Genomic DNA, 22,201 nt, shown 5'->3' on the forward strand with positions numbered 1-22,201 from the left:
CCCCATTATTCATTCACTCCTCAGTCACACACTGCTGGTGGTAAACTATATCTGTAGTCACAGCTGCCCTGGGGTAGTCTGGCTATAAATACATTTATACATCCCAGTATTAATATGTAATGACAGACTGGCCTTCTATTGGCTGATTTCTTATATTTACTGATAGCAGATGTTCCCAGGTCAAACTCTAAATGTAAAACTGTAAGTTAAATGTATTACGGTTCCAGAATTAGACTCAGAGGCTTATAAATAGACCAACATTAAACATTCATAGGGTCACATCTACCATCCATGTCCTTGTAGAAGATTTATAAAAAAAGAGTGAGGAGACACAGCGAGTGCCTTGAAGGTGGTGGAGGACAGGTCAGGACAGGTTTTAGTAAGTGTTGAGTATCACCGACAGAGACACAAGCTCAGCTTCGACATAAGCCGACCTATTTATAAAGACAGGGAGCGGACAGCAGGGATAAATTCACCTTCACTGGACCCATTTGGGAATACGAGGGGATCTCCTCGGAGAAGTCAAAGAACAGCAGGCGTGAGCCATTGAGGCCAGCAGATGTTTGCCAATATGGTGGCGCTGGCAAAATGCACTGAAAGTGTGCTGAGAATGTGACGCGACTGCGACACGCGATGGCAGATTCACATCCTGAACACAAAAGAGGAATTAATCGGAAGCCTGACAGTATGAATATCTGATTCAACACTTGAGAATTTGAGGAATTTTAGCATTTTTTGTTGTGTGATTGGAGTGTGGAATTAGTTTCCACGGTGGGTGTGGTTTATTAGCTGAATGAATATTTGGTCAATTATATCCTGTAATTTCTTTCGAGATTACTTATTTTTAATATTTCTTGACCTCATATGATGGGCTAAATTACCGAAGTGAGCAATGACTCTAAACACATATATTTAATTGCTCTGCTGTAGGAACGTAAGCCACTTCTCAAACAGAACTTCTCTCACATCGTCATGCAATGCATGTACCGTCCACAGGGTGGCGGCATAGCTCGTCATCTTCATATAAAGCACTGGTGTCCAAAATGCGGACTTGGGTCGACGGTTGAAAACTTCAATAAATGTTAATGTTACTAATAACTACTAGAAACACAAACCTGTGTCTTTGGGGGTACAATAAATGTGGTGGTTTCTTCAAAATTATGTTGTACTATCATTAATTTATTAGGAAAATAAATATATGCTACAAAAATGGTAAACACTACAAAGGCTATTTTTAATTTAAAAATAATATAATAATAATTACAGTGTAGTAATAGTAATAATTTTTAAAAATGTGCATTTTGTAGACATAATTTGATTTCTACAATGTGCCGCAGGACTGTAAAGTGTTTTTTGACGGTTCTTTTCTTGATATATTTCTTATTTATAATGTGTGATAAGGACTAATAGGTTAAAATGGTTTGATATAAATAAGCCCTTCCAGCTTGTGTTGTGTTGAGTTTGTTGCTGTCTGCAAATGCACATTGTGTATAAAAAAAACCCACAAAAAAACATTTCATACCTTTTTCTGATCAGACATTGTGTACGCCGTGTGCCCAATGCGCTTATATGTAAAAGAACATTTCAGTAAAAAGATTTGGAAACAAAAAAGAAATGGCCATCCACCTGGGCCATCCCTGATGTACAGTAGAGCAATAAATGTGGTAGTTTCTTCAACTTTATGTTGTTTTATCATTCATTTATTGGGAAAGGAAACATGTCAAATGTATCAAAAAAACATGAAATCGTCATGTATGCTTAAAAAATGTGTAAAAGCTACAAATAAAACTAAGGCTATTTTTAATAAAAACTGAAACATCTTCAGTGTTAACAAACATTGGCACCTTGTTCACATGTGATGGATGGATCATGTGCGTCCATATTTCACTATAACAGTTCCACTTTTGTTGCCCCTTTTAGGGAGAATTCTATGCGCCACTAATGAAGGTTAGAGTCCTAATGGAAAATGATGGATGCATTAGGGTTTTTTTAAGAGTGTAAAAGTCATGAGAGTGGTGGTAGGGATCGTGTGCTGACCGGGCTGCACTTGACTCTGGAGGATGGTGATGATGGAGGTTGAGAGAGATGAGGAGAGGATGGAGACGGACGAATATGTCCATCCTCTCTTTCCATTCCAGAGCAATAAGAACTTGAAGGCCATGCTGTGGGTGAGTGATGGGTGGGTGGATGCTGCATGGGAGCAGAGTAGCACCCCGGTGCTGAGTGACGGCTGAATGACGGGTGTGTCCCAGGGGAGGGCTGCAGGAACGGTGAGGAGTGCCTCCCGGAGAGCGGCTCACGGCTACTGTGACAATGATCCTGGCTGGGTGCTGTTGGCAGCTTAGATGCCTTGGCTCTCTTGGGTGATTTTGTTGCGTGATGGGAGGTGAAGGAGTGAGAGTTGGGAGCAGCTGAGTCGCCATTGTTTGCAACCTTGTAGAGGAAGACGTCATAGTGGAGGGGCGAGCTCTTCTCTGGGCGGAGCTTTGCTTCTTTGGGGAGGAGCACCTCCAGACCAATAGTGACTCCATCCTGGTGTGGAGATATGGCAAGTAGAGAAGGATGCAAACATGTACACTGGAAGGGAATTAAAGCTATGCGTGCTATACTGTATATGAAAATAAAAGGAGACAGAGGCTCTCGAGGATTACATAATAACAACACCAGACACAGCATTAGGTACACCTGCACAAATGCTCTGCAGCGATAGTAATGCGCACATTTGAAACATTAATCACACACAATTTATGCAAAAGTGAGTTTTGAGGCATCAATCTATTAATATGGTTACTATTGTACTGTATTGCTGCAATAGTAAGCATTGCTGTTTCTACTGTAATATTTTGCCCCTCTCATGAACACATCATTTGGTGTAAGTGCACAGTTTATGCAAAAGCTAGATCACAATTTCAGCATTAAGATATAACACTAGAAACATTTCCACAGAAATTTTGAATGGGCCTGCCTGTTGCTTACCTGTGGCCCAGCGTGGTGTCCTTGCAGGCCACATGCACCGTATGGCCTGAAGGGTTGGTTCGAAAATAAAGGGGCCCGTTTTCAACACAATTGTACACCAATTACCTCGCCACCGTTGCACAGAATGTTACCAACAATAACACAGCACACGTCTCCTCATCAAGATCTATCCAATAACGTAACACATGTTGGGGTTCTGCACCCGGGTTCCAAATCAAGTGGCCTGTTTGTCAAACACGTCGCGCACGTTTACAAATAATGTTACACAGTATGAAAAGCACACTACTTTCCAGTAATATAACATGTTTGTCTGGCATTAGTTGTGGCAGAATAAGAGATAACAAATAATAAGCATGAGGAATAATCGGATGGGCTGCTACACTTTGCCCATAATAACACTCAGTTTTGTGGTATTAATCGAACAATGTTATTTGCCACTGTGATTTGTTGTACCGTAGCTGCACTGCATCACACTGAGAGCCGTTTCTGACATTTCACCCCTCTCATGTAGGTTCATATGTCAAATATTACAGCGTTTTTCCCATAATAAATCATGACAATGGTAGAAGCAGGTCTCAGTGCAGTGCAGTGCAGCTCTACACCACTGAAAACTCCATAATAAACATATTGTGACGAGACATCCTTACACTTCCTGCATGCTCCCTTTTTAAAATGTGCTCTAAAAACCCCTTCTAGTATTGGATCTCATCAGAATGCACAGGTATCCCTTATATCGTGGCACATTGTGGGTGTATTTCAGGCTCGTCTGGAGTTCGAAAGAACAATGGAGCTGTCCGTGGTGCTGAATGGACACTTTTGTGTGTGCGTGTTTGTGTGTGCGTGTGAGCAGCCTACTGTAGCACAAAAGCGGGGTCAGTGGAGTGTTCAGTTATTATTAGCGAGGGAGCAGCTGGGCGGCCGTTAGCTTTGTGAGCAGCAGACATGCAGACAAAAAGAGACACACCGGAGGGGAAAGTCGAGCTCACAGCAACAACACAGGGACGAGTTGGAGAAAATGAAAAAAGGTTTATTCCCACAACTGGTAACTAGAATCCTCCATGTATACCCAAAAAAGTAGAAAAGAAGCTCAAGTACACAAAAGTATTATAAATCACATTGAGAACCAAGACACAGTGTGTGAAATATATAGATTCCAATATCCAAGCACATACGTCATGTAATCTAGACACTTATTTTTAGCAATGCCGAACATGAAAAGTTGCAAGTACACGTCCACTTCATTTGCACATTTTTCTTCATCTTTTGCAAATATTTTCAGACACTTTGATAACACCAATGCATGCGAGCAGAGAGAGAGAGAGAGAGAGAAAGAGACAGTAAGGCGGGGCAGGCAGAGGTGAGTGAGGGAGAGAGGATCTGAGGGGGGAGACAGAATGGGAGACAAATGGGAGCGTTCATTGGCCGTGAAAGGCCAAGGCAGGGCGTCAGAAGCAAGGAAAAGTCAAGTCATTAGTTGATGGATCGAGGAAAGAAAGCAGGCGGTGCCACTATGCAATCATTGTTGTAAACATGTTGTATCCTTTAATGCAGTGTGTGCTTACTTGGGCCTGATTGGACTGCAGGCGATACACACTGTGTGCTTTACTGCTGTGTGTGCTCTTCTGGGGTGCTCCAGCCAGCCGTTGTTTTTGGGGATTTTATACCAAGTTGTTGTGGAGCATGTTTACCTCGGTGTTGTCGTCTGTGTTGTTGGGGGCTTGGCCATGGTCGTGGACCACGGAGGTCGGACGGTTGTTTTCATGTTTGGGCGAATGAGAGTTGAGGATGTTCATGGCGCCCTCTTCCTTGGGTGGAGGCGACTTTGCGGGGTCCTCCTGCTTCTGGGGGTCATCCTGTCGGGAAGGTCACTTAGTCTTTAGAAATGTTGTACACTTGGACACAGAACTCAAAACAGAAAGGACACTAGGAGGTACATCACGTGCATTAGGGCCTCATGACTGTAAGTGTTCTCATTATTGCTTGCAGTGGTGTTAGACAGTAAGCATACAGGGGTGTGGAAAGTGTCTGCCCCCTTTTTTTTGCATATCTGTCACACTTAAATTTAAATATTAGTCCATGACAACACAACTGAACATATAATGCAGTTTTTAAATGAAATGAAATGAAAAATCCAATTCTACATGGCCCTGTGTGAAAAAGTGATTGCCCCCTATTAAAACATAACTTAAATGAGATTAATTGAGATCTAGCAGTCTGGAAAAGGTTATCAAGCCATTTCTAAAGCGTAAAAGTAACACCGCATTCCATGAAAAGGACATTATACCAACAGCAAAATATGGTGGTGGTAGTGTGATGGTCTGGGGCTGTTTTGTTGCTTCGGAACCTGGAAGACTTGCTGTGATAAATGGAACCATGAATTCTGCTGTCTACCAAAAAAGACCACAAAGACCACAGGGCCATGAAGGTTTGGATTTTTTTTTTCTCCCTTAATAATAGAAAGTTTCATCTAAAAATTGCATTTTGTATTCAGCTGTGTTGTCATTTGCTAATAATTGAATTTGTTTGATGATCTGAAACATTTAACTGTGACAAAAGTGCAAAAAATAAGGAATCAGGAAGCAGACAAACACTTTTTCACACCGCTGTCTGTACCACACAAGCGCTAACACATGCTAAACACTTACACGTACACTTACACAATCTAATGAGATCCAATACAAGAGCTGGCTTTTACAACGTCACAGTCTGTAAACGTATGTATAGTGCTTCTATATTGACAGAGAGCTATTCATTCGTCATTATGTTCAATATTGTGGTTGTCGAGCAGTTCAAAATACTATATTGTGAGCAAGCATGCCTTTCACCCATTCCGGTGTTGGGTTGGGAGCGTGGTTTGTGGACTATGCTTTAGGTGTGCAAGCGCCAAATAGAAGTTTCCTGTCTTTCCATTCCATGTCCCGTATGAGACCAACCACTGCCTGTTCCTTTCACCTGCTGCATTGGTGACCCGGACGTGATCGTGCAGCAGTTGAAAGTAGCACCACAATATTATTTACCGTATATATATTCCTTAGTTTAATATTGTGCTTCTTGTAGCACAAAAAGGTAATATTGTGTCATATATACTGTATAATAAACACAATATTACCTTTTTGGATATATATATATATATATTTCTATATATATATTTAGCTATATATATATCATATACAGTATATACAGTATATACATACAGTATAACACAATATCACCTTTTTTTAGCTACAAGAAGCACAATATGTTTCGATGAATGCCTCTCTGGCAACGTCAATCAAAACTGACAAGCATTATCAATGTCATTGTTTTTAAAAAGGACAAAAAAACGGATACCACAATAAATTGTATAGCACCTCCAAACCAAAATGGTCCACTACCTGGTTCTTTGATGGTTTTCGTGTGTGTCGTGTGATGAACATGTGTACCAGATTTTGTGTGAAAATACCAATATTCTCTAACTCTCTGAGGTGCTACTGAGCATGTTTGGAGGGGGGGAGGGCAAAATACGTGATTTTTTTTTCCCCACTCACACGCTTGCAAAATTTTTGCAAGCCCTCAAAAGCTGATTTTGTTATTGAATTTTGATCATCGTAACACAAATAATAAAATCATCACTAGCTCAGGTCCCAGTAATAATAAGAAGTGAATTCCAAGAGGGCCCATGAACCGCCGTGCTCAGGCCCTAACAATAATAAGCTGAGATTTATTGCTTATCCTGGATGCTGACTCAGTCAGCATGTTTCCAGTCGCAGTCCTAACACATTTAACTGGAAAAAAACGCTCACACATAGTCATTTAGAGGGTCACTGCATACAGTAGCTCCCTGCTTTTCGCTGGGGTTACATTCCGGACCATCAGGAAATGACAAAAATGTTGATTTTGGATCAACATTTGCATTAAGAGTATTATTAAAATGCATTTTAAAATATAAAATGCATAGGCGCTCTGAAGTTGCATATAAGCGTCGCTTTTGCAACTCACGACAACTATGCTACATTCAAGGACTACCAAAAAAAGTATGAAATCTCAACGCTTGATGAAAAACATGATCAGTGAAGACATAAACGTGTAAGAATTGTGGCCTTTTTTAAATAGTGGTTCATGTATGCTGTACATTTGTGCAGTATTATCACGTATTTATCAATAATTACTGACTTAGGGTGAATGAGATGCATTTTCTGATGAAAAAAACAGCCTATTTTCAGAGAAAATTATATTTTTGACCAAAAATCTGTGAATTTGGAGGGCCGTGAATGCGGAGTCACAAATGTAAACCAAAATGGCACTTTTAAAGCTTAAAATGCTGACCATCTAATTATGCATGAGTCCTTTTTATATATATATATAAAAAAAAAGAATCAAATCAGACCTGACATTTCAACTACTGCAGAGCAGTCCATATGCCTGCGGGGACGTTTTAGCCTCTGCACCTGACATTTAGAGCACCCGAGAACTCATCTATGTAACTGCACTGAAATGCCAGCGAAGCACAATCGGTTCGCATCAGTTATCCCGGCCAAACGGGGCGCGCTGCATTTCAAATTCACGCGATGAGCCACAATGCCATTATAAAGTCTACCTAAATGTAACCTGTCCACTTGTGTGGAGTGGAAATTAGAGGCTGTGTGTTTTCTGCACGTGTCAGCTTGTTCAGGCATCCATTGATCGCCGTGTCACAGACAGCTGAAGGTCACAGGCACAGCAGGCGTTAAGTGGGCCACCATCGATTGGTCATACGGTTGGACACAAACGTCCCCTCTCACTGTCACGTCCATAAGTTTTAAGCATAATGACTGGCATGTGCTGCTATCATTGTCTTCTCATTTGCATCATTAAGCACAAAATATTGAAAGTAAATGACCACTAAGGAGTATTTACAGTACAAGTGAGCAATGACATGGCTATAACAAACCCACTAAAAGAGAAATGTGCTCTAATAATGCATGACTGTGTCTCATCAGGATACTTTATATTTATAGCTACATTTGTTAATATCTGGGATTTTACAACCAAACACTTCACATTCAATTTGGACACACTGGTGATATTTTTATTATTTTCACAGTAAGGGTATCTTATGCAAGGTCCACAAACCAGCTCCGCATAGGTGATTCATTTCTAACACATTTTAAGACTTAATGAACTGCTACAAGTCATTTGTGACGTGGCCCATTATATATTATATAAATGTGTGGTATCGATGGTGTTTCTTCCACTTACATTATTAAAGTATGATACACACTAAAATACTGTCATGCAATTTGCAAGATATAAATGAAAGCCTATCGTAGCTGCAGGTTGAAGTATTCAACATAACGGATCATTTTAATGCGCTTAAAGTAGCCAAAGAGTGAGTGTTTATGAAACGGCTCTTTTTTTGTTATTAACCCAAAATTATAGGAAAAATAAAAATATTGAAGTGGCCCAAGCATTTTTGATTTTTCAAATTTTGGACACCCCTGCTTTATAGGACACTTCATTGTAATTGACAAACTTTCTGGGACCACTGACCCCCTACAGAGGAGAACCCCCTTCTAATACTCATGCAGATTGAAAAACAATTTCTGCCATTTGTACTACATTCCATCACAGCTATTTCTATTTCAAACATTCCAACCGAAATAGTACATTTCATTTATTACCCCTAGCGGTCCTGGGACCCCAGTAGGCATGGGCCGGTTACCGCTTTCAAGGTATACCGCGGTGTGAAAAAGTCCCGGTTTCACAACCACTAAAATTGTGCGTCATGCCGTTTCTACGATATGACAGAACGTGAAGGTCCAGCGCGGCCACTGCCTGCGTGGAAATACTTTGTCACATGCTGTGTTATTCCTCAAAAGTGGTTAGCTGCATCGTTAGCATTGAGCGGCGCCGGCACGGTCGACATATTGTTCACGTCGAGGGTCACCAAAGAAGAAGGAGACGGGAGCGGAGGATAAGTGGTATAAACCCGTTTACTCTCCACTGAACAAGCAACAACCACTTAACAACGTCTCAGTCTCAGTTTCTAACAACAATCACATGACTCGGAAATTGACGTTTGTGGAAAAGAGTCACCTGCCACTACGAAATAATAACGTACTGTAACATTATGATTTTTTTGTATTTATTATTTATGTTGTGACCTGCTTTATTCATTTTTATTGTCTTGTGACTTGAGTTGCAGGATTACCACAGTAGACTGCATTTTATTTAATTTTTATTTACAAAATGCACATGGTCCACTTTCATCTTGTAATATTATATGGTTTTGACTTGGCTTTTTTTCTCTTTTCAATAAAGGTATTTCAAAACAACACATTTTAGAGCTGTAATTATAATACAGTGACACCGATATTTTTACCGAATCTCATATTGGCCCATGCCGACACCCCAGTATGAGAATCTTACCAAAAACGGTTCCTTGCCCTATAAATGGCAACTTATTTACAAATACATTAAAACATATTTAAACAATTATTGTATCAGTGTACCCTTAATGTAAAGCGGCACCCGATTTGTGTCAGAAAACAAAACAAAGTTGAATGGTTGATGGCTAATTACAAGGAGCGTCACAAGCTCTCGCAAGATTAAAAGATTTCTCTTTCAGAAAAAAAGTGTCTCCGCCTGGGAGGATGACAAATAAATAAATCACACAATAAATGAAAATGAAATGGATCATTTTGCCGGCCTCAATATGTTGCCATGTGAATTTGTGTCTGTTTTCCTTGTCTCTCGCCTCCAAACAGCCTGGAGGAGGGTTCACCCCGTGCATTGGTTTCAGCACCTTGTTCTATTGAGCAATGGCATGAACGGAGTGAGCCCTTTTGTCACATAGTCTCTTTGTCTCGGTGGGTGGAGGCAGGGCCGGTAGAATCCACACAGAGTGCAGTGTAACGTAGTAGATATTAAATTAGTAGATTGGGATATATTGTCGTATTTTTAGATGTTTTTCTTGTACTTTTCTTAAAAGTAATGTTAAAATCTCGCAGACCCAATCTCGTGTATCATCTCATTTTGTGAAACGAGTGTCTTGTGACACCCCTACTATCGTAATTACCAATTTCCCCCCCGTACACACAATAATCAAGCTGTCCGGCCGGGTATTTTGTGGTGATCTACGATCATGCATTTCTAGTTTTACCAATCGATTCACATAATAAATATTCCTCTAAATAATGCAGCTTGGCGAAGCGATACATGCACAACAAGCCATGGCAGGGAATTTTGTACAACACAATAGCTGGGAAGCAGCAAAAGGCATAAAGGTACAGTAAATATAAGAGTGGGTGAGGGACCTCGCTGGGAAATTGCTTGCAGAGAGCCTTGCAGCAGGTGATGAACCATTCTATCTCTACGGTAGAATATGAAAGCAGCAGCCTCAGACAACAATAGAATTAAATGCAGGGTATTGTTGTGGAGGTTCGCAGTCAGTTAATAAGTTGGACGGGTCAAAGCAAAGCCAGGATAGGAGTGGAGAAGGATGCTGCAACCATGTGGATGCTCTGCTCTGCTTACCTGGAAGTGGTTATAAGAGTTTCTGGGTTTAAATTCCCAGGTAAAGGTGGTTGATGATGGTCTCTGAGGGGATCAGTGAGTGCAAAAAGCAATAAAGACACACACATATACTGTATATACAGTACAGACAAAAACATTGTAGGTGAGCTTTTCCTGTTTGCATGCATGCATAGCACTCTAAGCTTTGGAAGCGTAGACATGGAAAGCAAGGACATATCGGGTAAAACGTAATGAATGAATGAGGTGAAGAGACAAGAGATAAAGGAGAGAGCAGTAAAAGTGGAGGACAGACGGTGACTAATGAAAGGAGAGAGAGTGGAGCGTGGTACACGAGGAGAGGTGGGGCATACCTGACAGATAATGTTGTCATAGTACGCCAGGTTGTGAGTGTGAGCTTGGGGGGCGGGCGGAGGTGAGTCGCACAATTTCCTTACGTTTGGCTGCGAGCCGTCAGCGGTGGTTGAAACGGAGAGGCCGTCCGTCTGTGGCTCGCTGCTCTGTGGACGGTATTTACTGGACGAGAGAGGAGATGTAGATAGAATAGAAATGAGCGTGTGTTGTCAAGCACTTTGTGTCACATTGCTCTATAAGGTCCACAGGTTGTATTACATTTTTATTATTATGCAGCATTCCTCTGGTTACGTATATCAAGTTATACTGTATTTAGGGCTGCCAAAAATACCATGTTGACTAATTTACTTCATGAATTCTGTTACATTTTTTGGTGTAATTAACGCATGCGCACCAGCGCAAGCACGCCTCTCTGTTATGATGGCAGACGGAAGAACAGTGGAGCGTCCCCACACAGTCACACAGAGTCTGACCCTGTCTCATAACTTCATTCTGACCTGAACACATCACAACAGTACAATTCCAATACCATATACTGTATGTACCTCCATCTCACACACACGCCTCTACTCCGTTCATGCTGGGAACGACACGTCCTCATTCTCATTACAAGAACGCGAGATGCATTCAGGGACACTCCGAACATCTACACGCGGAACTCCGAAAATCACATCTTATCTTGTATCTTGTATGTGTGGTCTTAATATACAGAAAGACAAAGAAGTACAATAAGTGGATATTCTTATCAGCATTTAAGTGTGCTCCAAAATCACAGGAAATACACTCAAAAACGTAAGTCATGTGGTGTCTGAACGCAACCTTCATTGCTCACAATAACAGTGTGATTCAAATGTTCTGCTACTTGTGTCAGGCAAATACGTTTTCAAATGTGTGGTATCGTTTAGCTTTATTTTCACTTCATTTGGAGCTGTTAACACATGGAAATATATACCATCCTGTCTTGTCATTTGTCCTTCTTTTACTAAAAATACAGTAATAAAGGGCATATTTCAGATATAATTGCAAATGTTGATTAATCATAATTAATTAATTTAAGAACAGCACTAATTCTTACGGGTTTTTTTCACATTTTTCCCACTCTACTCCAAATCTATTCATATATACAAAGTGTTCAATTGGTTGTGGTTTTGGAACACAAAAAATGCAATCTAATCATACATTAACATAATTTTTTTTTTTTTAACTAAATAAAATCAAGCGGGTGACTGAAAATGAAATAAAACCATTGGATTTTCGAAACCTGAAATATCATATTGACATATTTCTATGTGTAGTTCACAACAAACACACACCTGCGTTTGCGGAGCTGCCTGTTCTCGTTCTTGAGGCGGTGCAGCCTCTTGGCAAAGAATACAATGATCATGAAGAGGAGGAGGAGCGCCACGGAGGCCACGCCCACCACCGCACTCATCACCTGGAACTCTGTGATGGCCCAGTCACAGCGCATGCCTTTGTTCCAGATGTAGTCCTGCACATTGCACCTGCATGCACGGAAACACAATTAAGAGAAGAGGCACCAAAACTGTTAATACGGTTAGATATTATTATCACACCTTTAGATTTGCTTTTTCAGTCTAATAGCTTCTCATAGAAGGCCTTCTTGACACACACACACTCACATAGCACAATCAGAGTTGTGCAACACTTGGATATGACTCCTGGAAACATACTGGAAAAGGCAGACGCACAGTAGATGCATTGTTCTCGCTCACACGAGCTTAACTCTCATTCCTACACAAGCTTAACTTTTACGTTCTAGAGGGACGCGGCAACCGCTATATATATACAGTATATTCTGTGACTCTCATTCCGGGCTCTTCATCCATCTTCCTTGTCGATGTAGAGCCCAGCCCTGTAACCAAATATATTGCTCTTATTTGTTAAATCATTTTTAAAAATGTGTGATCATTGACTACTTCTACATGAGCGATTAGGGATGAAAGGCTAAAGAAAACATACAGCCTTTACAACACCAAACAGCAGTGCTTCTCAAATAATGGGCGGGGGTGGGGTGAGGACAGGGGGGTTCGTGCGTAAACTTAACGTGGAAATTGTTTTAACTTGTTGCAAATGTTATCTTAGCTCATTTCATCCATTGTTTCATGCAGAACGCCGGTGCCAGATAAATAATTATCAGGTTCTCAATCGCATTTCCATTCAGGAGGGGTGTGAAAACATCTCTGTCCCCTAGGAGAGGGGCATGACAGAAAATAACTGAGAACCACTGCTATACTGTCATCACATTTTTTGCATGAGAGGCTGATAGTGTCCTGAGGTCTGTCTGCCCAAGCTGGGATTCTCCCTGCAGCCTAGCCCTTAATGAGCTCAAAGGATCAGTGTGTGTATGTGTGTGTGGACGCGTGACAGATTCCATGCCTTTCATCTACCTACCTCTGTGTGAGGTTGCATGCATGTGGTTGAGAGTGTGTGTGCTGTTACTCAGCAGAAACATAGTCTCCTAGCAGTGCAATCCACACATACAGTATACTGTACGTATGTGACATGTATGTGCGCATTGTTCCTGATCATGCCGTATAACCACCTCGCTTGTACAAGTATTCTCATGATGTGCTGACTGTGTGGTCCCATGGCGGTGGCTGAGTCAGTCTACTCCAAAAACCACGCTGATCCTTATGGTGATCCTGCTGTGATCTTCATGACACATTAAGCCGGCCTTCTGTCAGTGTGAGTGTGTTTTATTTGCAGTGTGCGTCCTGAGGTGTCCTCAATCTTTTCTTTTGTTTTGGTGGGTGAACATATTGGACACCCCCCTCCAGTCTACGGACTAGAAATGAAAATTGGGAATAAATACACTATAAGCCCCCCGCCACTGTCTGGCACCCGCCAATACCCCAATTTAACCTAATACCACACTGTATCACACGCATGAAAATACATATTCAATTTGTTTATGTCACTTACGGTCATATTTAATACTTAAATTATTCCATTTTTTTTACTTTAGTGACTTTTTCATATTAAAAATATTTATATTCATAGTAACGATGTTCACAAATTACACATTTATTTTATTATATGTACTATTATATTGTTGTCATTACCTTTCTTCTGTCATATTTGCAAGGTGTGTGGTGTCCATTTACAATGTCATATACATTTCAGAAGCCATTTTATTATATCTTCTAAATCTAAATGAACAACACTATAGGAATAAAGCTGGAACATAACTTAAAGTAGTCAGTGTAAAGCATGGAAAGTGGTATTTTTATATTGCAACACCGTTATAGTCTGAATAGCTGGCAACACAAGCGAGTACACCACACAGTGAACATGTCTAAATTGAGTGACTATTTAGTGTGAGCATCATTCTTATCTGGCACTGCCATAATCACTGAAGTCATCACAGCTGTACAGGTACTCCTCCGTGATGCCATCACAGAGCTGGTGCTGGCGCTCCTCCATCTTACAACTGAAGATGCCCCACAGGTACTCAACTGGGTTCATCATCACCTGCATGAAGGCACTTGTTATCTTGGAGGTGTGAATGGGGTGGTTATCATGTTGGAAAACTGCAATGCAGGCCAGTTTCTGCTTCTAAATGTCACAGTACATGTTGGAAGTCATGTTTCCCTCCATGAACCTCAGCTCAGCAGTACCGGCAGCACTCGTGCAGCCCCAGACAATGACACTGCCACTGTTTGTCTGTAGACAAAACACCGTTATCTCGCTACTCACTTGTGTTATCAGCTTGACCAGGGGTTTGAGACTTTGCCGGTGGATCGTGAGAATATAAAAAAAAATGTATTATTACATAAGTGCCCTCCCCTCACGGAGAGCGACCAACAGGCACGCATTTTGACCACTGAACACGCCCGTGCGCCTCGCGGCCCTCCAGGCAAGCTCCAGCCAGGAGCCCAGTTCCCAAAACCCGACCGGAGCTATCAGCGCACATACGCAGGTTTGCCTCGCCGCACAAACATGTAGCGGTTAAGCGAGGGGGAGAGAGTGAGTGTCAGAGCGCAGCGATGTGCCTGTGCACACATCAGTAGTTATTGCACGTTCATACGGCTCAAAATCTGGCTTTGCTACCTCAAAATCAAGGCACAAATATAACTCCATAGATGTGCACCTCCAAAAAAAATCTTCGAGCTGCGGCCCGTTAGGGCTGCGTTGACTAGTCTCTCTCTCCTCACCATCGCTCGCCCATGACACTGAGCCAACAAGCAGAGTTGTAGTTCGCACATAGAGCCCACGCCACAAGCCCGACCCCGACGAAGAGCCACAGAAGTAGGGGTCGGCAATATATATATATACACACACACACATATATATATATATATATATATATATTGTATATATATGTATTTGTCTCAAAAAGTTTGGTGACCACTGAGCTAGACAGTAATGGTGTATTTTGCAAGTGCATAGTAAATCTATACTGCGATACAAGCTGTACACTGGCTTCTCTAAAGAATATATCAGCTTCATTCCTATAGTATCCCCTGACAAGTTATACTGTAATGTGAAGGGTGTACTCACTTTTGTGAGATACTGTTAGCAAATATGGTTCCTTGCCCAACAAAGGGATACAAATACATGGTTTACTCCCACTTGCTATTAGGAACAAATGTGTAAACATGAAGCAAGTATGTATTTATTACCTGCAAAATGCTCCCACGCCCGCCACCACAGTACACACTCCTTCATTGAAGCAGAAATTGGGTTCAGCGTCACACTGAGATACACACATCCCAGGTCCAGAACGCACAAACCCCAGCCTGCATCCGTCACCCCCCAGGGCGCCACCCAGACGCAGGTCTTCACTGTTGTCTGGTCCTGGCTCGGACGTTCCAGGTGAAGCAGGCTTATTGTCCACAGCAGGCTTCACATTGACAGGACGAGCAGGAGAACCAGCCAAGAGTGGATTCTCATCCTCCATGTAGACCGGGGGGGAAGGGGTGGGCTCAGGCTCTGGGGTGGGGTCTGATGCAGAGAGGTCATCATCTGGGGACAGGTAGTCGTAAAAGTCTGAGAGCGTCCAAGCTGTGGGGGCGCTGCCTTTTTGTTTCTGGGGTTTCGGAAGCTTGGCCCCGTGAGATTCCATATCGGAAGGTACGACTTCCGGTGCTGGGCTGTGGAACTCCACGGTGATGATGTCATCAGACAAGGGGTTCCCGGGCTGATCTGGTCCCCCTCCTCCGCCAGTGAGCTCCTCCCCAACAGGAAGGTCCTCCTCTACCAGACCTAGACGGGCGTGTTTATGGGAATGATGGTGTTTGGACAAACGGGGGATCCCTGCTTCTATCAGGTGCTCCCTCTCTGCCGAGTCATCACTTAGAACCATCCTTGTATTCAAGGCCTCTTGGTTGATGGATGACTGGTTACGATGGTGGTGGCGCCTGCTCATTGAATGCCTCCCTGTCAATCAAAACCGAAAGAAATTAGACAGACCAATCGATCTATCTACTTGTATGAGAGTGTGTATGTGTATAAGTGTGTATATACATATCTATGGTGCATCATTGCACCACTATACATATATGAAATGCGCTTTCCACAGCTTTTTCAATTTACAGAAAGTCTCCTTTCACTTGACTTTATGTATGTAGCTCACAAATGATGCGTCCAATTAATATACTGTACCACCGCATAGGTATCTGTTGGGAATATACTCAGAAACACATGCGACAGACATCTTTCACGATCGTGATGAAGCAGATTTGTGAAAAAGCTGACTCAACAAACAAATCGCTGTGGCTTAAAAGTTCAAAGGTTGAGCGATTTGCCTTTAAAAGACATTTGAACAAGAGTTGAGAGAGTGCAGTGCAGTCAAAGTGTGACCATGTGGGATTAGGCGCTCCCAAAGTGCTCTGGTGACCAAGACTGCCTGAGGATTAGATCAGGATTTGGAGGCAGAGGTTAGAGGCTGCTTGGTCGGGCACTCGGTAAAAAAATAAATAAACCCTCAGGCGTGTGCAGACAGGCTGACTCATCAGCCATCAGTTTGCAGGAGTGAAGAACTGCACTGTATCAGACTGAGAGGTGTTTGTAGTATTTTGGGTTTACGCATTTGGAAATAAGACGGTCATAATATTAGAAACACCTCCTATTCTCATGCAAATCAGTTCTACAAGCATTATTGTTTCTGTGAAGGCAGATTGTTTTTAATACAGCGGTCATATTGGATCTAATGAAGTAGTCTGTGAGTCCATACGGCAGGTCTATTCCACCCCATGACTGATATCAGACCAGGCATGCAAGTTCAGTTCAAAGATATAGAGGATCTGTGACTAGCATTTAATGTAGCAACTCCATTCAAACAGCAGGTTGCTCCTGTCACGTAGGGGATCTTTGACTTTTATAGTAATAATAGTGCTGTGATGGTCTATATTCGCCGTCGTGCTTTTATTTTGGTTATTTCTGTAATTCATGACTTTATTCATTTAATTATGACGACATATTTGATCCGTAAATGTTCTGAGATGCTGTATGACACAGCCTTACGTTAATATTTTATGAAAACTAACAATAGAGAAGGCAGAAATGTTACGCTTAAAATTGAAACGAAGCAGGAGTCGCTTTCATATTTTCCATTTTTTTCCAAGACATCACATACAGCTTAAAATTATATCTATTTAAAGAACGCATCTCAGCTTTGTGTTATAGTATGTATTTTTTCTCCTTACAGTACACTTTGGGCCGCAATTGGCCACCCCGTCCTGGGAACTTTAATTAAATTAGCAATTTAAGGGTGGGACTAGTGTTAGTTTGGTCATTTCAAGAGTTGATCAAATTCCATCGAAGCACTTCTACACAATCCCCTTCACGAATACTTTCAAACTCAATTGAGCGCTTTGGCTAGAAGTCTCCTTTCCCTGTCCATTGAGATTGCAGATCACCATTCAGAGCTGATTTTTAAACCATCCGAACGTGCCTGCAGTCACGAAACCTTAGCGGTGGCCGAGGAACCATGAGATTCATCTCACACACGCACACACACGCACGGTGCAGTTGCCATGGTGAGATGCAAAGAGATGGCAGGTTGAAAGGAGGAGAGAAGCGAGGGTGCTGTGGTGGAAACAGAGAATCCAGTGTTTGCTGCTGCTGCTGCTCTTGTTTTTTAATCAGTCAGCCAACCTCTCACTAAAGTGATGTCTGCCAACTCCAGCTCCGGGGAGGAAAAAAGGTGGAGTGAAGGTCTTTGAAAGACATGTTCCACCAAAACTTGATTACGCCTGACTTAAACTATTTCTTTTGAAGATGGAATCTGCCAATCTGGTCCCAGTTGAGGCTCAAATGTCGCATCTTGTTAGCAGCTGGCAGCCTCAGCCATTTACCACAGCTAAATGAAACATGGGGAGATTACACGAGCAAGAGGAGCAAATTGAATACACAGGCCCCCCGCCCTGTTTGCAAGTGGATTTCTCCCTTTCAAATGGTGTGATTTGTGCCTTTAACTGCCACTCGGTGTTCACCTTCGTTTGTCACCATGGTAACAAGTGTGACTGGAGGTGGCTGTCCTTATACACACTCCACTAAGCCATCGCTAAGCCAGCAGGACACTATCGTATCCTGCTATGTGCTTTTTTTTGTTGATCACTCCATCTTATCACACAATCTGAACACCCCACAATGTAAATAAACTCCTAAACTGCATTTTGGCTGGAATTTCCTGGATAATAGTGACTACTTTTGACAAATTATATGGAAGTGAAGCCTGATAAATTTCACATTGAAGCAAAATGGAGTGCAATACATGTCTGTGGCCAGCAGGGGCACTGTCGAATCAGCCTCAACTCGTTTGTGGTACAAAGAAAAACACCTTGTTACTTTGTTACACTTTGCTTCAAATGTTTAATTTGGATGTTTAGTCAGTATTTGGCAATACTAACTAAATATGTTTTTAAATAACATATAATTAATTTTTAATGAAGTCCATCCCTGTCCCTAAATGGAACTTCGGAATATGGGTCATCTGAACTGTTTTGGCACATCTAACAGTGTCAGAGGGTGTGATGCGTTGTATATTTAACACAGAGCAGTAAGTTAATTGTGAAATTATATACAAATACAGTTGTCTTATAAGTAATGAAATAAATCTGGCTCTCTGTTACCCCCTAGATTGTCACTTATAAAGCCTGGGTGGGTGGGTGTGGCAAATTTAAGTGGTCTATGGGGAAGTTAGAATTGAGAAAGAATCAACGCATTTATGCTGCTATTCCTGTAAGATTCCTGTACACGTTTGTTTCACTTTTGATCCATAATATTGGTAATGAAGCACAGAAAAAGCACTTCAGTGTTAAAGAACGGCAGTTTTGCCCGTTTCTCCTATGTGCGTGTGTGCAAGTGGAAAAAAGTCAGCGGTGGGAGATGCTGATGATCTTTTGTGACATTTTGCATGCTTTGTGGGGGATACAAAGGCAGATGGACCTCGCCGTACGCTTTCACGCACAACATGGCAGTCTGGATCGCCGCCATAGACGTGACCATTAAATATGACATGCCTTTGTATGCTTGTGTGCAAAAATGTAAGCAAATGACCTAAAATGGGTTTTAGAACTGCAGAAATGTACATTTTGGTTAAATAGCTGCTTTCCAAATGAATAGCGTTGGCATATTTCCCTTCAGTTCTGCAGCCACTTGGTTGAAAGCATCACATATGTGTGTTCATCGGTCAATATGCTGCAGGGTTAATACTACATCTTATGGGGGGGGTAGTGTGAAAAGGGTGGGGGTGCAAGAGTGGCCGCGCGTGCCCGTGAACCCTTGCGACCCTCGGCGTGCACGAGCAGCCTGTTGCTGGGCAGCGGCTGCAACGCTCATTCCCCCCCTCCGATTAACACCTTCACTGCCACTACTACTATAAGCAGACGTCTCAAGAGATGCAAATGAGACGTTGCCTCCATGAAGGTCTGCAGGAATCCAATTGTACCAATTGGCTTGGCCACTGTAATCCCGCCTTTTGTCTGTGCACGGTGCAACTGCAACACTGACTGCTGTTGGATGCATAACATCCCCATTTAATCATTCTGTCACTCATATTTAGCGTCATTAGCTCACCCCACAACATCACAATCGCTGTTGCATATGCAAAAATGTATTCATTAAAGCCAAAAACTACATCGAATAAAATTATACAACAGTGGAGTCCAAAATGCACGTTTTTTGTTGGCCCTTGACATATTTAACAAAATAAATTGAATTCATTATTAATGTGATTACAACAATTTGCTTTGTCGCCTATTACACAAAGCTTATATATCTCATTATACAGTGTAATGACCTACATTGGACTGTTTTTAGCATCTTTAGTGCACAAAATGTATCAAAGTGACCGCCCCTATCCTTCCATTTTTCTGTATGCTGGGAAAAGTTTGGACACCCCTGCTCTACACTCACAATGCTTGCCAAAGGCATGCTAAAGGTGCGATGCATGCAGCACACATACGCACAGGGTGTGACACGGTACAGTGCATGCATGTCGTGGATCTTACCGTGAGCGGACAGGGGAATTAGAAACATGGAGATGGTGAGGAGCACCTGCCAAGTCCACAAGCGGCTATTACCGGAGCACGCCATGCCAGCCGTGGACGACGCACAGTCTTCTTCCTCTGCTCAACTCTGATTAGATCCTTTTCTTCAGATAGTGGACCACAATCCTCTGGCGTCATTCAGCAGCTTTGGTCCATTGTGTGCCGAGTGGCGGGTCCGCGATCCTCCACAACGTTGGCGCGCACTCCAGTCACAGCCAGCCGGTAGCGCGTCTTGTAGTGTAGTACTGTAGTAGTAATGCGCGCCGCCGGTGGGTGGATGGAGCCTCTGCAGAGCAGACGAGAGTTTAATGAGTCGGCTGGGTCGCTCTTCTACCTCCGTGCGTGTGCGTGCCCGCCCCACACTGGTGACTTAACAATCAATAAGATACGTGCGTGTGCGTGCGCGCGCGCGCAACAATCCTCTTACTTGTACAATACAAGACAATAGCATCTGCTCTCCAGTTACCCAGTGGGGACTACTGTATAGTCAGCATTTAGGGGCAAGGGAGGACAGTGCCCGACCACGACCAACAGATGGTACTGTTTTCTTTGCTTTCTTTAGCACTTCAATTTCAATATAAGACAAAACAGGATGTTATAGTTTTACAATTGTTGTTTTACGTGCAGGAAACAATTGAAAATGCCTATAAATGATGAATGAAAGGAATTAGTGAACATTTAAATAGTGATGTGCGATACCAATACCGATCCGAAACTGAGTAAAATTCAGGCTGGTATCGGTGATATCAATCCAATACCGATACTATGTGCAAATTCTCCTAATGTGTACATTTGTGTATTCCGCATCATATATATACAATATCAAATAATTTAATATCTTTATAATTCATTTAAGCCGCACAGTGGCCTAGTGGTTAGCATGTTGGCCACACAGTCAGGAGATCGGGACGATCTGGGTTCGAAACTGCGTTTGGCATCTCTGTGTGGAGTCCGGTTGCCTCCCACATTCCAAAAACATGCATGTTAGGTTACCGGTAATTGGCAACTCTAAATTGCCCATAGGTATGAATGTGAGTGTGAATGATTGTTTGTCTATATGTGCATTGCTATTGACTGGCAACCAGTCCAGGGTGGACCTACCTCTCGCCCAAAGTTAGCTAGGATAGGCTCCAGCATACCCCCGAGACCCTAATGAGGACAAGCGGCATAGAAAATGGATGTATGGATAGTTAGTTTAAGTTAATTATTTATTTCTTTATTTGAAATCCTGAAGTATATTGAGGAAGCGGGGTGACTTACAATATAGCCACACTAATATACAATAACAGGAAAAACAGAGCACAAACTATATATAAAATATGTGAAAATGGTATTTTAAACAACAAAAAAGAAAATTATTAAAAGAATTCATTATTAAGAGCTACTATGATCGGTCATTTCAATAGACATTTCAGACAAATATGACCTCAGATGACTGAAGTATCAAAAGTATTTTGATTTGAGAATGGATTTTAGAGCATAAAGAGCTGGTATTGGAAGTGTCGATATTTCAGTATCACACATCACAACATTTAAGTTACTTTTACATTCATTGAAGAAGAGATGAGGTGTTACCAAAGACACAATGCGAGATCAACACGGATACCAACTTTGGGTTTTGCCATGAGTTATTTGTTGAATTCAATAGTGTTTCTCACCTTCTTTATCAAAATTCCGGCACTTTCAACTTTCTTTGGCTTCCTTTTGGGTTATTTTGCAGCCATGATCAAAAGAAAAGCAGAGACTTGAGCTGAGTTAATTACGTCCGCATTTGGGTCACGAGTGAGCTGGAGCCTATCCCAGCTGACTTGAGGTGTCTGGTTGCCAGTAGAGGTGGGCAATACAATTTTGGTATTGATCCGGAA

The 22,201-nt window shown here is 42.0% G+C and overlaps 2 protein-coding genes across 5 annotated transcripts in view; one reads left to right on the forward strand and one right to left on the reverse strand.

Moving 5' to 3' along the window:
* The window catches only part of LOC129172920 (uncharacterized), a 37,011-nt gene that overhangs the window by 9,341 nt on the left and 5,469 nt on the right, over positions 1 to 22,201 (forward strand). The window lies entirely within an intron of this gene.
* On the reverse strand, positions 1,697 to 20,793 carry cspg5b (chondroitin sulfate proteoglycan 5b). Of its 4 annotated transcripts, none has more exons than XM_054763168.1 (7): positions 20,298 to 20,793; positions 15,465 to 16,221; positions 12,135 to 12,323; positions 10,905 to 10,983; positions 10,471 to 10,533; positions 4,665 to 4,829; positions 1,697 to 2,532 (listed from the first exon to the last, which is right to left on the reverse strand). In XM_054763168.1, the coding sequence occupies exons 1-7, from the start codon at positions 20,380 to 20,382 to the stop codon at positions 2,005 to 2,007; spliced, it is 1,866 nt and encodes a 621-aa protein (XP_054619143.1). In that variant the 5' UTR covers positions 20,383 to 20,793; the 3' UTR covers positions 1,697 to 2,004. The 4 variants fall into 4 exon arrangements, with proteins under 4 accessions (XP_054619143.1, XP_054619141.1, XP_054619144.1 ...); XM_054763166.1 differs by having other exon boundaries at positions 10,821 to 10,983; XM_054763169.1 differs by lacking the exon at positions 10,471 to 10,533 and having other exon boundaries at positions 1,698 to 2,532; positions 20,298 to 20,792.

This window comes from Dunckerocampus dactyliophorus, chromosome 20, assembly GCF_027744805.1.
Source record: "Dunckerocampus dactyliophorus isolate RoL2022-P2 chromosome 20, RoL_Ddac_1.1, whole genome shotgun sequence".
Lineage (NCBI taxonomy): Eukaryota > Metazoa > Chordata > Actinopteri > Syngnathiformes > Syngnathidae > Dunckerocampus > Dunckerocampus dactyliophorus.